A 13,247-nucleotide genomic window follows, 5' to 3' on the forward strand; every position below is an offset into this window, starting at 1 on the left:
GAAAAGAGCATTTGACTCCTCTCAATTTTATGACAAGAATGGAGTATGCAATTGCTTCTTGTTGCTTTCTCTCTGAAGATAACATATGGTATGTGCTAAGCAGATAATGTGACCTAGAGCTACAGGATACAGCAATTTTATAAAAATACCATTAGATGGTCCTCCCACCGCTAGCTCCCCCTAGCAAATTCTAACCCCAAGCGACTTAAAAGAACCGTAGATCATGAAGAATGCAAATATCTATAGCATTTCTAAATTCCTTTAATATATTTTGACATACATAGATCTAGAGCTTCTAATAAGAATTTTAAACATGTTTTACAACTACATATATATTCTTAAATGCCTTACTTATTTCTGTCAATGCAACATCTTGAATATTGTTAAGAGCTTCCAACAAACAAAAAATCAATGAATGGAACGCCATCCCTGCTCTGCGTCCCCACAGTATCTTGATTTACTTCCTCATCATCTCTTCTGGGATAATTGTCCGTTACTTCGCTTTTATTGGAATCAGTATTTACTTGAAGAAAATCATAGAACTCAACCGATTGACTTCTATCTGCAATATTAACCAAACACAAATAAAATATTCATTATTGAAACGTACAACACTACTACTTAAACAACGCCGAAATAAGAATGGTGGACAAACGGAGCAATAATACATAATTACGGCTATATATATATATGAAGTTTGAAAAATGGATATATATCATATTGTACGCACCTTGAAGCATGGTAGAGCAAGAACTTGGATCTTGAAAGTGAAAGTTATTGGGAAATTGAAAAGGGGTATATGTGACACTAGTGTTGCTATACTTGTCTACAAAAGAAGGGAGGATTCGTGTCTCATCGTCAAAAATTCTTTGATGAGGAGGCTGTTTAGCATAAAGTTTAGATCTTTCTCGACGAATCCTTGCCATCATCACATGCCAGTGATTCTTGACAGCGTTGTCAGTCCTTCCGGGGAAAAGTCTTGCAATAACAGCCCATCTGTTACCATGAATTCTGTGAGATGCTACAAGACGATCTTCTTCTTCCTCTGTGAAAGGACCTCTATTTATTCTTGGGTCCAATTGATTGAACCATCTCAACCTGCAGCTCTTCCCTGTAGAAATTGAAGACAATAGTGTGTTACCTTAAGTTATAATTATTTATGTTTACATCACTAGCCACCTAACATATATATATATATATATATGTTTCACATAATTAGTTGCTTTAGTTGTAGTTTCAATAATTAATGTATATATCTTTAGCTAGGGCAAATTAAGATGGTAATATTTCTAATTAATTAAATTGTTATCTGATGAGTTAGCTAGATATATAGATAAAAGTTATTTAATTTATAAGAAGATTAATCGGATAATTGATCTGATCATTTCACCTGATCTTCCTCGGAGTTTGTCAGCTATAGCGTTCCAATTATGAGGTCCGTAGTGTTCCACCAACTCCCGAAGTTTATCATCCTCTGCTGGCCTCCAATGGCCTCTACTGCACATATTAGTTAGCTCTCTCTACAAACTAGCTATAGGAACGAGTACAACAAATTAAGAGAGAACAGAAAACCCTAATTCAAGAATAGGGTTTGCATACTCTGATGATCCTCTCCCTCTTGCTATATGACGGGAAAAGAATTAACACTGAAGGAAAGGGAAACAAAATAACAATGAAGACAAGGGAGAGGAATTAAAGAGAAACAGAAAGAGAATATAAGGTGGCCGGCCAGGGGAAGATGGGAAAGTGTTTTCCGTTAGAGAATGGGAAGGTTTGGACAGACCTTGCACCTGCGATTGATGCAAACGTTTTGGCTAACAAACCCCGTTATAAGTAACATAAATATATACATGTGATGTGAGCAAAGAAAAGAGGTTGCTTAGTGGAGCGAGTTTGGTTCTGCTTTCAACGTCTTCCCAAGTTTCTAACCTACAACGTCTACTTATAACCCACCAAGCTTGCTTATTTTCTATATTTATGTATTTACTAATAAGACTGAATTGAACCTAGCTAGATGATTTTTCCTAATGGGTATGCCTTAGTATGTTACATCAACCATAAAACTTTTAACACTTTCCTTGCCATATTGTGTGGGAGTGTGAATAATTGATCCAAATAAAGTGCTTTTAGAAAATTAGGCCATCGGCGGGATAAAAAAAAAATCAACAAAAGGAATAATATTTACTTAAGAACAGCCGTTGGGGTATATTTGTCTTACAAGTAACATAACAGAGGAATTATATTTGGGAATGAAAAAAAAGATGGGGTTTGGTATTCTTGTTAGACCATTTGAAAGTTATACGCACACGGATGGATGATTTAGGTTTTGATCAGCTTTCGGGCGTAACTAACAACATTTAGCTTAGAATCCTTACAACTGCACGTGTGCTGAAGACTTCCCATCCTCCATCGATATGATTAGAGAACAAAACTCCCTTTTGAGTCAAACATCTGTTCTACCCGTTTCTCCCTACTCCTACAAAATTAAATGAGATTAATATGTCTAATATTAGAGGAAATAGAACTCATGTTTCCTTTTTCTCTTTCTTCTCCAGACATGGTTCTATATGGACTCCATACACTTTTATACATGTATAGGAGATAAAAATATCTTTTATATATAACATAAGAAATATTAATCCCAAATTATATACATTTATGAAAGCAAATATTCTTGTCGATATACTGCATAAAACGAATACAAAAAGAAAATTTAGCATGTTATTAACTTATTATAAAAAAAAAGTAGCAGCCAAAACAGCCCATGTAAAAACAAGATTATTTACTATTATATCTTCTCTATGAAACACATACATTAATATTTTAGACAACTGCTTGTACTGTTCATTAGTAAAGTCGTAATTATTGACGGTCAAAACCACTATATATATTATATGTTTTATCGTGCAGCTAATTTATTTACGGTTAGAATTTACTCCATATCCACTTAATGGTATATATAATGTCGTATATTGTGGCCGGCCATGTGTATCCTCAGATTACGTACAAAGATTGTCCCATCCCATACTTGTTAGGGTTTAATTGAGGAGTGATTTTTTTATTATTATTATTATTTAGAATTTACTCAATATCCACATATAATATCGTATATTGTGGCCCCATATATCTTCATGTGTGTCAGTGTGTGCATAACAGTACTCTTAGAGTATTAAGAGTTCGTTTGTTTCAGCTTTTTTTTAAAAGTAATTTTTATCACTTTCTTATTTTAAAAGTAGTTTTTACAAAATTTAAAGCTATTTATATTTTTATAAAAATATTTAATTTTTGAAAAAAATATTTAATTTTTGAAAAAAAAAAAGTTCATCCAAATCCAAATGAGTCATAATTATTCATAGATGGAATACCTAAAGGTAGCACTTTACCTAATTCTATGGAATCCTTATTAGCTATTTACCATTCGCGATGATGCGGAATTCTCATGTTGGGTTGTCTAAGTGTCAGGTCCAAAGCATTAACCAAACTAAAATGTTTAGATTTCAAAGGAATGGAAATAACGCAACAGTTTTGTTTTCCAGAATAAGACGATTCCTCCTCATATTATTATCTCAAGAATGTACGTGGTGCTACGTGGGAAGTATTGTGGATGCCAAAAGAGCTCTGCTGGATGGTGGTCTTTGTTCCCCTCGGATAACCAAGCAAATGATCAAATGGGAAACCCCCCCCCCCCCCCCCTCCTCATGAGTGCGTGAAGTTGAACGTTGATGGTGCTAAAAAAAGTTTAAGATTAGGAACCAAAGCGGTGGCGCCATTTCCTGCGGACCATGCGACAGGTGCTTGAAAGATTAGCAACCAAAGCAGGGATAAACACCAATTCTTATATTCTAGATATAGACTTGTAAGATTTGGAAACTTGTGAAATTCAATGGGGTTAAGGCTTAATCTAAAAAGGTTTCTAAGAAATTAGAATTTTAATTAGGTTAAAAGGTTAAATAACTATGACATTAAATATTTAACCAATTATCTTTTAGAATTTAGATGATGAATTGTTTGAAACAATAGAGATAGAAATTATTGAATTGAGTTAAACCATTTAAGGGGGATCAGAGGTGAAATAAACCCTAAATGCGTTTTTCATTCTTGATTTAATACTAATATTTCATTGTTAGAATTCTTTTCCTTGCATTTAATTGTTTTTTTTTTTTTGCATTACATGAGAATTGAATACATACCACTACACTACACACACCCCACACCACTAAGCTAACCCTACTGGATTACAATACTCTTTCATTGTTTTCCTTGCATTAATTGTTACTTGGCATTTGTTCTTTGTTTTCTTTAATTGGCTTTCCATCAATTAAAAATTACTCTTTCCAAACCAATTTTGATTTGTCCAACTTAAGTAAAAATAGTGAATTAATGCTTGAAACACTAATCTTCGTGGGAACAATACTCTACTCATTTTCTTTATTACTTGTACCATCGATATACTTATTGTGAGCTCAACATAGATAAGAGACTAACTTTTCATGCAGTCGTGAGACATTGAAATTGGAAACCGCTTTCAATGATATTTTTTTATGGGTTTTATTAACCTCATGTTAAAGAAGATAAGTTATTTTATGTCATAGAAACAACCTTGTGGGTTTCACCACCTGAAAAAATAAAAAATATAAAAAAGGCGGTACAATTATCAAAGGGTGTGTAGAAGAAAAAACTTATCTCATGTAGCATGAGAATAGTTTTTCCCTTCTTTTATATACACAAATTATAAGATTAAATTCAAAATCTTTAGGGATCAGAGTCTTTTTTACTCAGGCTACATACTGATAAAGAACCACTTCAACCCAAAACCTTAAGGTGTTGGGTGAGAGACTTTTTAATGATTTATATTATATTCTCTAACACACCTCTCACGCAAGAGCCCTTTGAGCTTGAAGCGTGGAATATGGCACAAGCCCATTATTGGTCTGCCTTATGCTGCACAAGCCCATTTTTTTGGTCTACCTTGTGTTTTTCGTAATTCCACCTGAAAGTGGAGGACGGTGAGGATCGAACTCGTGACCTCGTGGTCCCTGAAGCTCTGATACCATGTAAAGAACCACTTCAACCCAAAACCTTAAGGTTTTGGGTTGAAGTGGTTCTTTATCATGGTATCAAAGCCTCACCGCTCCCCACTTTAAAGTGGAATTAAAAAAAAAACAGCATAAAAGGTAAACCAAAGATTGAGCCTGTGCAATTTCCACGAGGGCTCCTGCGTGAGGGGGCGTGTTACGATGCGAAGGTCCACGAGGAGTAGGAAGCGTTCATCTATGCTAACAGACTTTGTAGCGTGACTTATACTTCATGCTTCCATTTGTAATGCTCTGTTAGTTGGTTACTGCACGTGTACAGTTGCATGCCCTTATTAGTCGGTTAGTTAGTTAAGCTACACGTGCGTGTGTAGTTGTCAATTGGTTATATTGGAAGGATTATAAATAGGAACTGTAAAGAACTATGGATTCATTCATTCAAGATCAATAAACTGAATTTCATTCTCTTCTTTTATCTCTGTCCTGTTCTTCCTTAGGTTTTAGAAACCTAACATTGGTGCTTTCATCCATTCTCCTATTCTTCTTCCATGACGAGGATTCAAGAATTATCGGAGGAGTTGCATTCACTTCAGCAACGAGTGGACTCGAACTTGGAGGAACTTCGTATGCAAGCGACGGTTCAGGCTAATGAAACCAGGAACCAGTTTTCCTTACTGGTTTTACAGATGCAACAATTGCAGGAAACGATTATGGCTAATCAAACGCCTAAGCATGGTAATTCACACACCAATAATTCTCCTGTTTCGCACAATTACACCAAACCAGATTCCATGGATCATCGTTCCTTACTCAAGGGGGTTCGCATGGAGATACCAGTTTTCAATGGTACTGATCCTAACAACTGGATTTTTAAAGCAGAGTTGTTCTTTACTCTTCAGTTGATTCCCGAGGAAACAAAGGTTGCTTTGGCTGGGTTGAAGATGAAAGGCATGGCTGCCTCTTGGTTTCAATGGACTTTCAATAATGGTAAGGCTCGTGCATGGTCTGATTTTGTTTCTGCTCTTCGCCAGCGTTTTGGCATGTCTGGCTTTACAAATTTAAAAGGAGCTTTATCCAAATTGACTCAAACATCTTCCCTACGTGCATATATTCAACAATTTGAGGCATTGGTTAATCAAATTCAACAATTTCTCCTCTTCTTTTATCTCTGTCCTGTTCTTCCTTAGGTTTTAGAAACCTAACAGGGCGTGTTGAGATATATAGTCCCACATTGGTTGTATGAGCAACTAATGTGGAGTTTATAAGGCCTTGGGCACTCCCACCTTTTGAGCTAGCTTTTGGAGTGGTGTATCCCAAGGTTCTTTACACATACATTGGTACACAACAAGTTAATTGAATAAACTAATAATAATAACTTTTTTGTAAAAAATAAATTTCTTTTTTCTGTAACTTGAACTAGTATATAGCTTCCAAGATTTTCCCTTTAGTATTACAAAGGTCGTAAAACAAGACATCCAATAATGATTTAAAGAATTCTTCTTGTTTTTTGTCGATGAATATTAGCACTAAGCTTCTAAATAAGGCACGATAGTTTCATATAAAACAAAAAGTTGGTATTCTATCTGTATATATATAAATAGTTTACATTATATATTACTACTTTCACGCAATTATATTATTAAAAAATTGTATAACATTGAACTATTACATATAATTGATTAGTATATATATAATACAGGGACATGATCAATTTACACCGATATAAGAATAATAAATTTTACACTCAATTTTAATTAATAAAATTACAACGATTAAAATTGAGTGTAAGATTTATTATTCTTATACTGGTGCAAGAAGATCCTGCCTCATATATATATAGGTCAGGATCATTTGACACCAGTGTAAGTTACACTCTTAATCTTGTCTGTTGATTCCACTTATATCTAAGGGCTTTAATTTTTTAGTATTGTGAGTCATTGGATACAAGTGGATCAATAGTCAAGATTGGGTGTAAGACTTCTAACTCTTACACCGGTGTACGTAATATATATATATATATATATATATATATATATATATATATATATATGGATCAGGATCATTTTACACCAGTGTAAGACTAATATGTCTTAGACCAAATTTCAACCGTTGATTTTCATGCATCCAACGGTTATAATTTAGGAAGTCATATGAATTAATTAATATTAATTAATCATTCATTACACTACAAATACCACCCGATGATTTCCATCTATCAACGGTGAAGATGTGGTGTAAGACTTGTTAGTCTTACACTAGCGTAAAAAGAACCTGCCCATATATATATATATATATATGTATATGTGTGGGTGTATATATATATATATATTGAAAAAAATATTTCTACAGCCACTTTAGATAAGACTATCTACAGCTACCCAAAACTTCGTCGTTTTGATTAATGAATGGTGTTTATGTAATTTTAGGTGAATTAATGAAGGGTGTTTAAGTAAAATATATATGATAAAAAAATAAACAAAATTACGAAAACACCCTTCATTAATCAAAACGACATAATTTTTGGGATAGCTGTAGATAACCTTATCTAAAGTGGCTGTAGAAATGTTTACCCCATATATATATATGGGCTTATCATTTCTTAAGTTGCCGGAGATAAAGTTATCTCTGGCTGCTAAATCATAACCGTACAAAAATGGATCAGTGGTGATAAAGGAAGAGAGAGAAAAGGGGAATCATAACCATTCATAGGTGAATCAATACATATAAGAAAATAAATAATCAAAACGACGTAGTTTTGGAGTGGCCGGAGATAAATTTATCTCAAGCAGCTTGAGAAATATTTTTTCCTATATATATATATATAGGCAAAATTATTTATAATGTGCCTGCATATAAACATTTGTGCAGTCACCTAAAAATTACATTGTTTTGGGTGAGATAAAGTAAGTTTGTGTGCAAAATTAATTGTAAAAAATGAAAATATTATATTTATTTCCTCCTTTATATGGTTATGATTACCATATTTAATGTTTTATATTTATTTTCTCTTTTGTATGGTTATGATTCTCCATATTTAGTGCTTTCACACTATAAGATGACATAGTTTTATATGACTGCGTCAATCCTTAGGTGCAGTGACTGTTTATCTGCAAAACCTATATATATATATATATATATATATATATATATATATATATATATATATATATAAGGGGCAGGATCATCTTACACTAGTGTAAGAATAATGTCTTACATAAAATCTTAATCGTTGATTTCCGTACATCTAACGGTTGAAATTTATTGGGTTTTACTTATTAATTCTGAATAAATCTCAACCATTTGATGTATGAAAATCAACGATTAAAATTTGGTGTAAGACTTATTATTCTTACACTGGTGTAAGTTGATCCTATCTCATATGTTATATATATATCTTGAAAATATCATGAAAATTCGAATACAAAAGTTTACAAAAAATTTCTTTACTACTAAGAAACTAGACATCTAGGGCTTCGCGTACATATAAATTATACGCGAATCGGAGAAGAATAGCCCCACGGAACTAAACTTGCAAGTCACTCGAAAATTGATTGTATTTTTCCAAAACATCCTGACTTGTAAAAATCATAGTAAATCGGTCTTGCACAATTTCTTTGTAAAGTTTACATAGTATGAAAATACGCATCTGGGGCTTTACATACATATAAATTATGCCTCATTTGGAGGTATGTAGCCCCACAACGACAACTCGCAAAGTGCTCAGAAAAAGCAGTTAAAATTCCGAATTTAAATGCTACAACAAATATTTTAGCAAAACTTAATCAGAATTGTTCCAAAATACTGATTGGTTATAAAAGTCTTAAAACATCAAAGTAAAACATGTTTCAACAATATTCTAATCTTCTAAGATATTACATCGGAATCATAAATAGCTATCATCCATAAGACAAGTATATAACAGCAAAATTTCCAAACAGCAGTATAATGACCCTAACTGGTAAATCTTAGTTAGAGATTTAATTTAAGGATTTAAATGCCATAATTAGATTCAGTGAGCGATTTCGAGTATTTTGACTGTAATCATGACTATGTTATGAACAGTGCGTTCTGCCGGAGAATTTACAGTTTTGTGAATTAACCGATAGAGCTTAAATGAGCAAAATAATTTTAGGAACATAATTTGATAATTTTGACGACAAATATGAGTTCAGAACGAAAAATTGTATAGTCTGGCACTTTCCGTGAAAATCTCGTGAATAGTGTTTCTACCGGTATTTTGTACTGCTGTTTAAGCAACCGGTAGAGCCCAGAAATAAATAATTGATGAAATAAGAATAAGAAAGTCCAATATATGCCAATCAAGTCAATATAGGCCCAAGAAAATGATAAGTTTATAAGTTTAAGTTTCATAAGTAAATGAAGTACAATTAGTGATTCACAGTGCATTTCGTCAAAAACGGTGCAAAAACCATACTGTGAATTATGAATATTGTTTTGTAAGAAATAAAAAGTAATGTAAATGATTTTAGAAAAATAAAAATATGTCCGTAGCTTTAAGTTAATTCCGGGTCAGTTTAAGTAAAAATATGCGTAGGAAAAACATCCGGTAAAGCCACATAGGCTAAAAAGTACATTAAGTGACTCAAAGTCACCACTTTTCCTCACACTCTCTCTCTCCCTCTTCCCTCCCAAACCATGACAGCCATGGAGAATAGAGCTTAGGGCTTGTTTTGATTTTTCTTTGATTTCTCCATGATTAAGCAACCAAATCTTTGACCCATTATACCAATCTCATAGGAAATCATCCAAGGAAGCTATTCCACCCCTCCATTTGAGCTGATTTCGTTTGTGGAGGGAGATATCCATCACCCCATTTTCGTGCACTATTCATCCAAGGTGGAAAAAGTGAGTTTTTGATGGAGCTTGGCTTGGAGGTTGCTTTCTAGGCTTTGGGAAGTTGATTAATGGTAAGAAACCTTTGTTTCCATGATGTTATTTTGATGGTTTGTGTCATAGAAATTGTGAGCATGTGTTGGTGTGAAATAAATTAGTTTAAAATTTGAATTGATGATGGATTGATGATGTGTTGGATATAGGAATATGGAATAAGCATATGAACATGTATAAAAAATGGAAAAAAAATCCCATGGTGACATACCCTAGATTTCGGCCTTGATAGGGTAATTAGGGGTGATGCGCAAAGATTTATTGTATGTATTGGGAAGGTTTAATGTGCTTGAATAAGAGGAAATTTGATGAGTTAGTAAGAATGTTAAATTTGAAAGAAAATCCTTTGAAACATACCCTTGATGTTTCGGCCTTGAGGGATTTAAAGAGCTTGAGATTCCCAAAAATCAAATAGGAACTTGGTATATATTATATATTTATGTACGTGTAGTTGTTAAATTAAGTGAGGAAAATGTATTGTAAAAGAGAAGGATCCTTGGAAATTCCCTTAAAGGATTCGACATATAGGGTGTTTAGGGAAAGATGTTGTCATATTTTATTTTAATAAAATATGTGTGTTTCAAAGTATGAAAATGATAAGTCATGAAGTGAAATGGTTTGAAAAGAAATCATGGAAAAATATATTGATTTCCTAATTTTAGGCCCACGGTCCTTTAAAGTAAAATGCTATGATTTATGTTGGAAATTCGTAACGGAATGGATGATTAAATTAAAGAACACCAACGGTTATAAAGAGGTCTAGACTTGTGTATTGGCATAGGATTGGCAAAAATGCAAAGAAATGAAAAGAAGCGATAAAATGTATGCCTTATGTGAAAGCTAGGCATGATGGCATTTTATTAATTGGTATTTGTGGATTCTTGCTCTAGGTGTACCTAGGGACTAAAAAGGAATCAGAATCTCTTGAAGATATATAAGTAACTTGTGCAACAAGTAAGGGTATTGGTAAAGCTTCAAGAGGTAAGCTCTATGTTTAAGGAGTCTTTTCCTGCTTGAGTGCTCCACCATGGTTAGTGAACTATGGTTGGACTGTACGACTGTGATTTAGATGCTTTGTATAGATGCATTCATATAGAGTTATTTGATAACATGATATGTTTTGCTTTGATATGATTTCTGTAACAATCTCTGGCCATTGATTGTATAGTACCCGGACGTCCGCTTTGGGGTCCTCCTTCGGGACTGATGGTGTACGCCTCTGTTATGTCTGGTTCCGCTTTGGGGTCCTCCCTCGGGAACACGTGCGTTGATTTCTGCTTGGGGTCCTCCCTTGGGAATGACGGCGCACGCCTCTGATATGATATGGATATATGTTCTGTTCTGTTATGATATCTGCTATATGTTGTATTTGTATACTCTGTATCTGACTTTCGTGCAGGAGTGAGCCAGAGGTATGGAGAATTCTCTATAAACCTGGAGCTTATGGAGATTTGTAATCTCACCCCTCGTTGGGGACATATTTTCAGGTGCCCAGATTCCCGGTGAGTCCTCACTAGGCAGGGACACAACACGTGGCTGAGGCAGTTGACAGATCGGATTTTGAGTGGCTGTAGGCTACTACCTTTTTGGAGTGTTTGATGTCTTTTAGTATTTTCGCATTTGATGGATCATGATATTGATCCTTTATTTTGTATGTGGCCTGTATATGTTTTGTACATGTCTGTCACTTTGATGCATGTACATTTGGGTATTCAGGCACGTTATATGATGATGTATTATTCAGTTTATGATTTCTTATTGGATTGCATGCTGATTAGGATAGTGGCACAGAGCCATATTTTGCATGCGCCCATGGATGAGTATCTGATTATATTTGCATGATTGGTACTTCTGGATTAATATGCTGTATAAACTGTTTATCAGGAAACGCTTCTGAGTGGGATTGGAAAATCCCCAGTTGTTCGATTTATAGAGGAAACTCTGCCCGATTTTCATTTACGCCGAGTAAGAATTAAGTTAGAAAAAGAAAAAGTTAGCTCATATTTTCGTAAGTTAAGTCTTCCGCTGTTTCTGTTAATATCATGTGTATGTTAATTGAACCGGCTCGAGACGGGGATGTTACAAGCAGCAGTAACAGCAAAAATCCAAATAGTCCATGTCCTTATATGTTTTTCCGTCCTCCTGCCATTTTATAAAAATAGCAGCCCCAAAGGGATGAGAAAAATTCCAGTGTGGCAACAAAACCAATAATGCAATAATATTAAACTAGGCACAAAATTATAAACAGTCGTTACAAACATTAAATCCTTTTCATCATAGTTCCTTTTCATCATATATCATATTGTGTATATAACGCCTTCTTCACGTTCGTAGCACCGTGGCGTGCATACACAGTGAAGAGAACTTGGTCTTAGAAGAGTAGGAAAATAAGGACTTTAGCACCCATCTTAGAGACCATCTACTTGTCCGATTGTATAACTTGGGGTGTTGCTAAGAGGTAATATTGCATGAACCAAATTCCTTTTCTTTTCTGTTTTGGTTTTGTATATATGCTGGTAAGTGATTTCTGTTTTGTTAATTCTTTTACTCTGGCCGGCTGTACAATTATAATAGCTGAATGCATGCAAGTGAATAAACCATATCTCAAATTTATTTTCCCCACTGTCACGTTAAGCATATGCAGCCTTGGGAGATAGTATTCCTTTGTCTTGTACATTCTTATATTCTGCTCATTTGGGTAGTTGTTGAACCTAGTGCATGTAAGCTTTAAAATCTGATTGATGAGTAAAAATAGCTCCCCTTGATTTTTTTGTTAAACTGTGTTGGAAGGATTGGCTGAGGCGTCCAGCCTTGTATGCGAAAATTTAAGTAACACAGTATGCTGATGAGTTTTTTTTAGCGCCTCTTAGACATGGTATGAATGTTGATGAAATTAAATTAATTGGGAACACCTAGTATTCGACTAAAACGAACCCGAATGTATTAGGGAACTTAGAAATTTTCTGTTCATAAATTAGTATATTAACTCTAAGTCAGAATTGATGCATGTTGTTAAGGATTTGAAAGCTGAGTTATACACTTGAATAAACATTGAATAATGTTGTTGTAACCTGTAAGTGATAATGTACGAAATCAGAAATTAAAATAGTATAGAAGCTGTGAAAAACCGATTACAGAATAAGAATTAGAAGCATGAGAAAGACGGATAAATCATAGGAATAAAATGAAACAGATTCTGACTTGTTCCACATGTAATTAGGTGCACGTAACTCTTTTTGTGTGGGCTGACTGTTGGTGCTGTTGATTATTGCTTGGACGCGAGGTATGTGTTAGGCGGTATTACCT

At 34.1% G+C, this 13,247-nt stretch overlaps 1 protein-coding gene across 1 annotated transcript; it reads right to left on the reverse strand.

Moving 5' to 3' along the window:
• Positions 1-298: 298 nt before the first annotated feature.
• LOC133307603 (transcription factor MYB52-like) lies at positions 299-1,808 on the reverse strand. The gene is made up of 3 exons (XM_061508144.1): positions 1,391-1,808; positions 731-1,111; positions 299-562 (listed from the first exon to the last, which is right to left on the reverse strand). Exons 1-3 carry the CDS (start codon positions 1,503-1,505, stop codon positions 384-386), a joined length of 675 nt encoding a protein of 224 aa, XP_061364128.1. The 5' UTR covers positions 1,506-1,808; the 3' UTR covers positions 299-383.
• Positions 1,809-13,247: the final 11,439 nt, after the last annotated feature.

Source organism: Gastrolobium bilobum, unplaced genomic scaffold (assembly GCF_033153095.1).
Source record: "Gastrolobium bilobum isolate Gb01-03AN ecotype WA unplaced genomic scaffold, APGP_CSIRO_Gbil_v1 utg7663, whole genome shotgun sequence".
In the NCBI taxonomy this organism is placed as follows: Eukaryota; Viridiplantae; Streptophyta; class Magnoliopsida; order Fabales; family Fabaceae; genus Gastrolobium; species Gastrolobium bilobum.

Excerpts from the sequence above, each read along its gene's own strand:
- LOC133307603 (XM_061508144.1), bottom strand. The coding sequence starts at position 1,505 with ATGTGCAGTAGAGGCCATTGGAGGCCAGCAGAGGATGATAAACTTCGG. Across the intron at positions 1,112-1,390 it reads CAAACTCCGAGGAAGATCAG|GGAAGAGCTGCAGGTTGAGA; the intron begins GTGAAATGATCA and ends CAATTTCTACAG. Across the intron at positions 563-730 it reads TTGCTCTACCATGCTTCAAG|ATAGAAGTCAATCGGTTGAG; the intron begins GTGCGTACAATA and ends TTAATATTGCAG.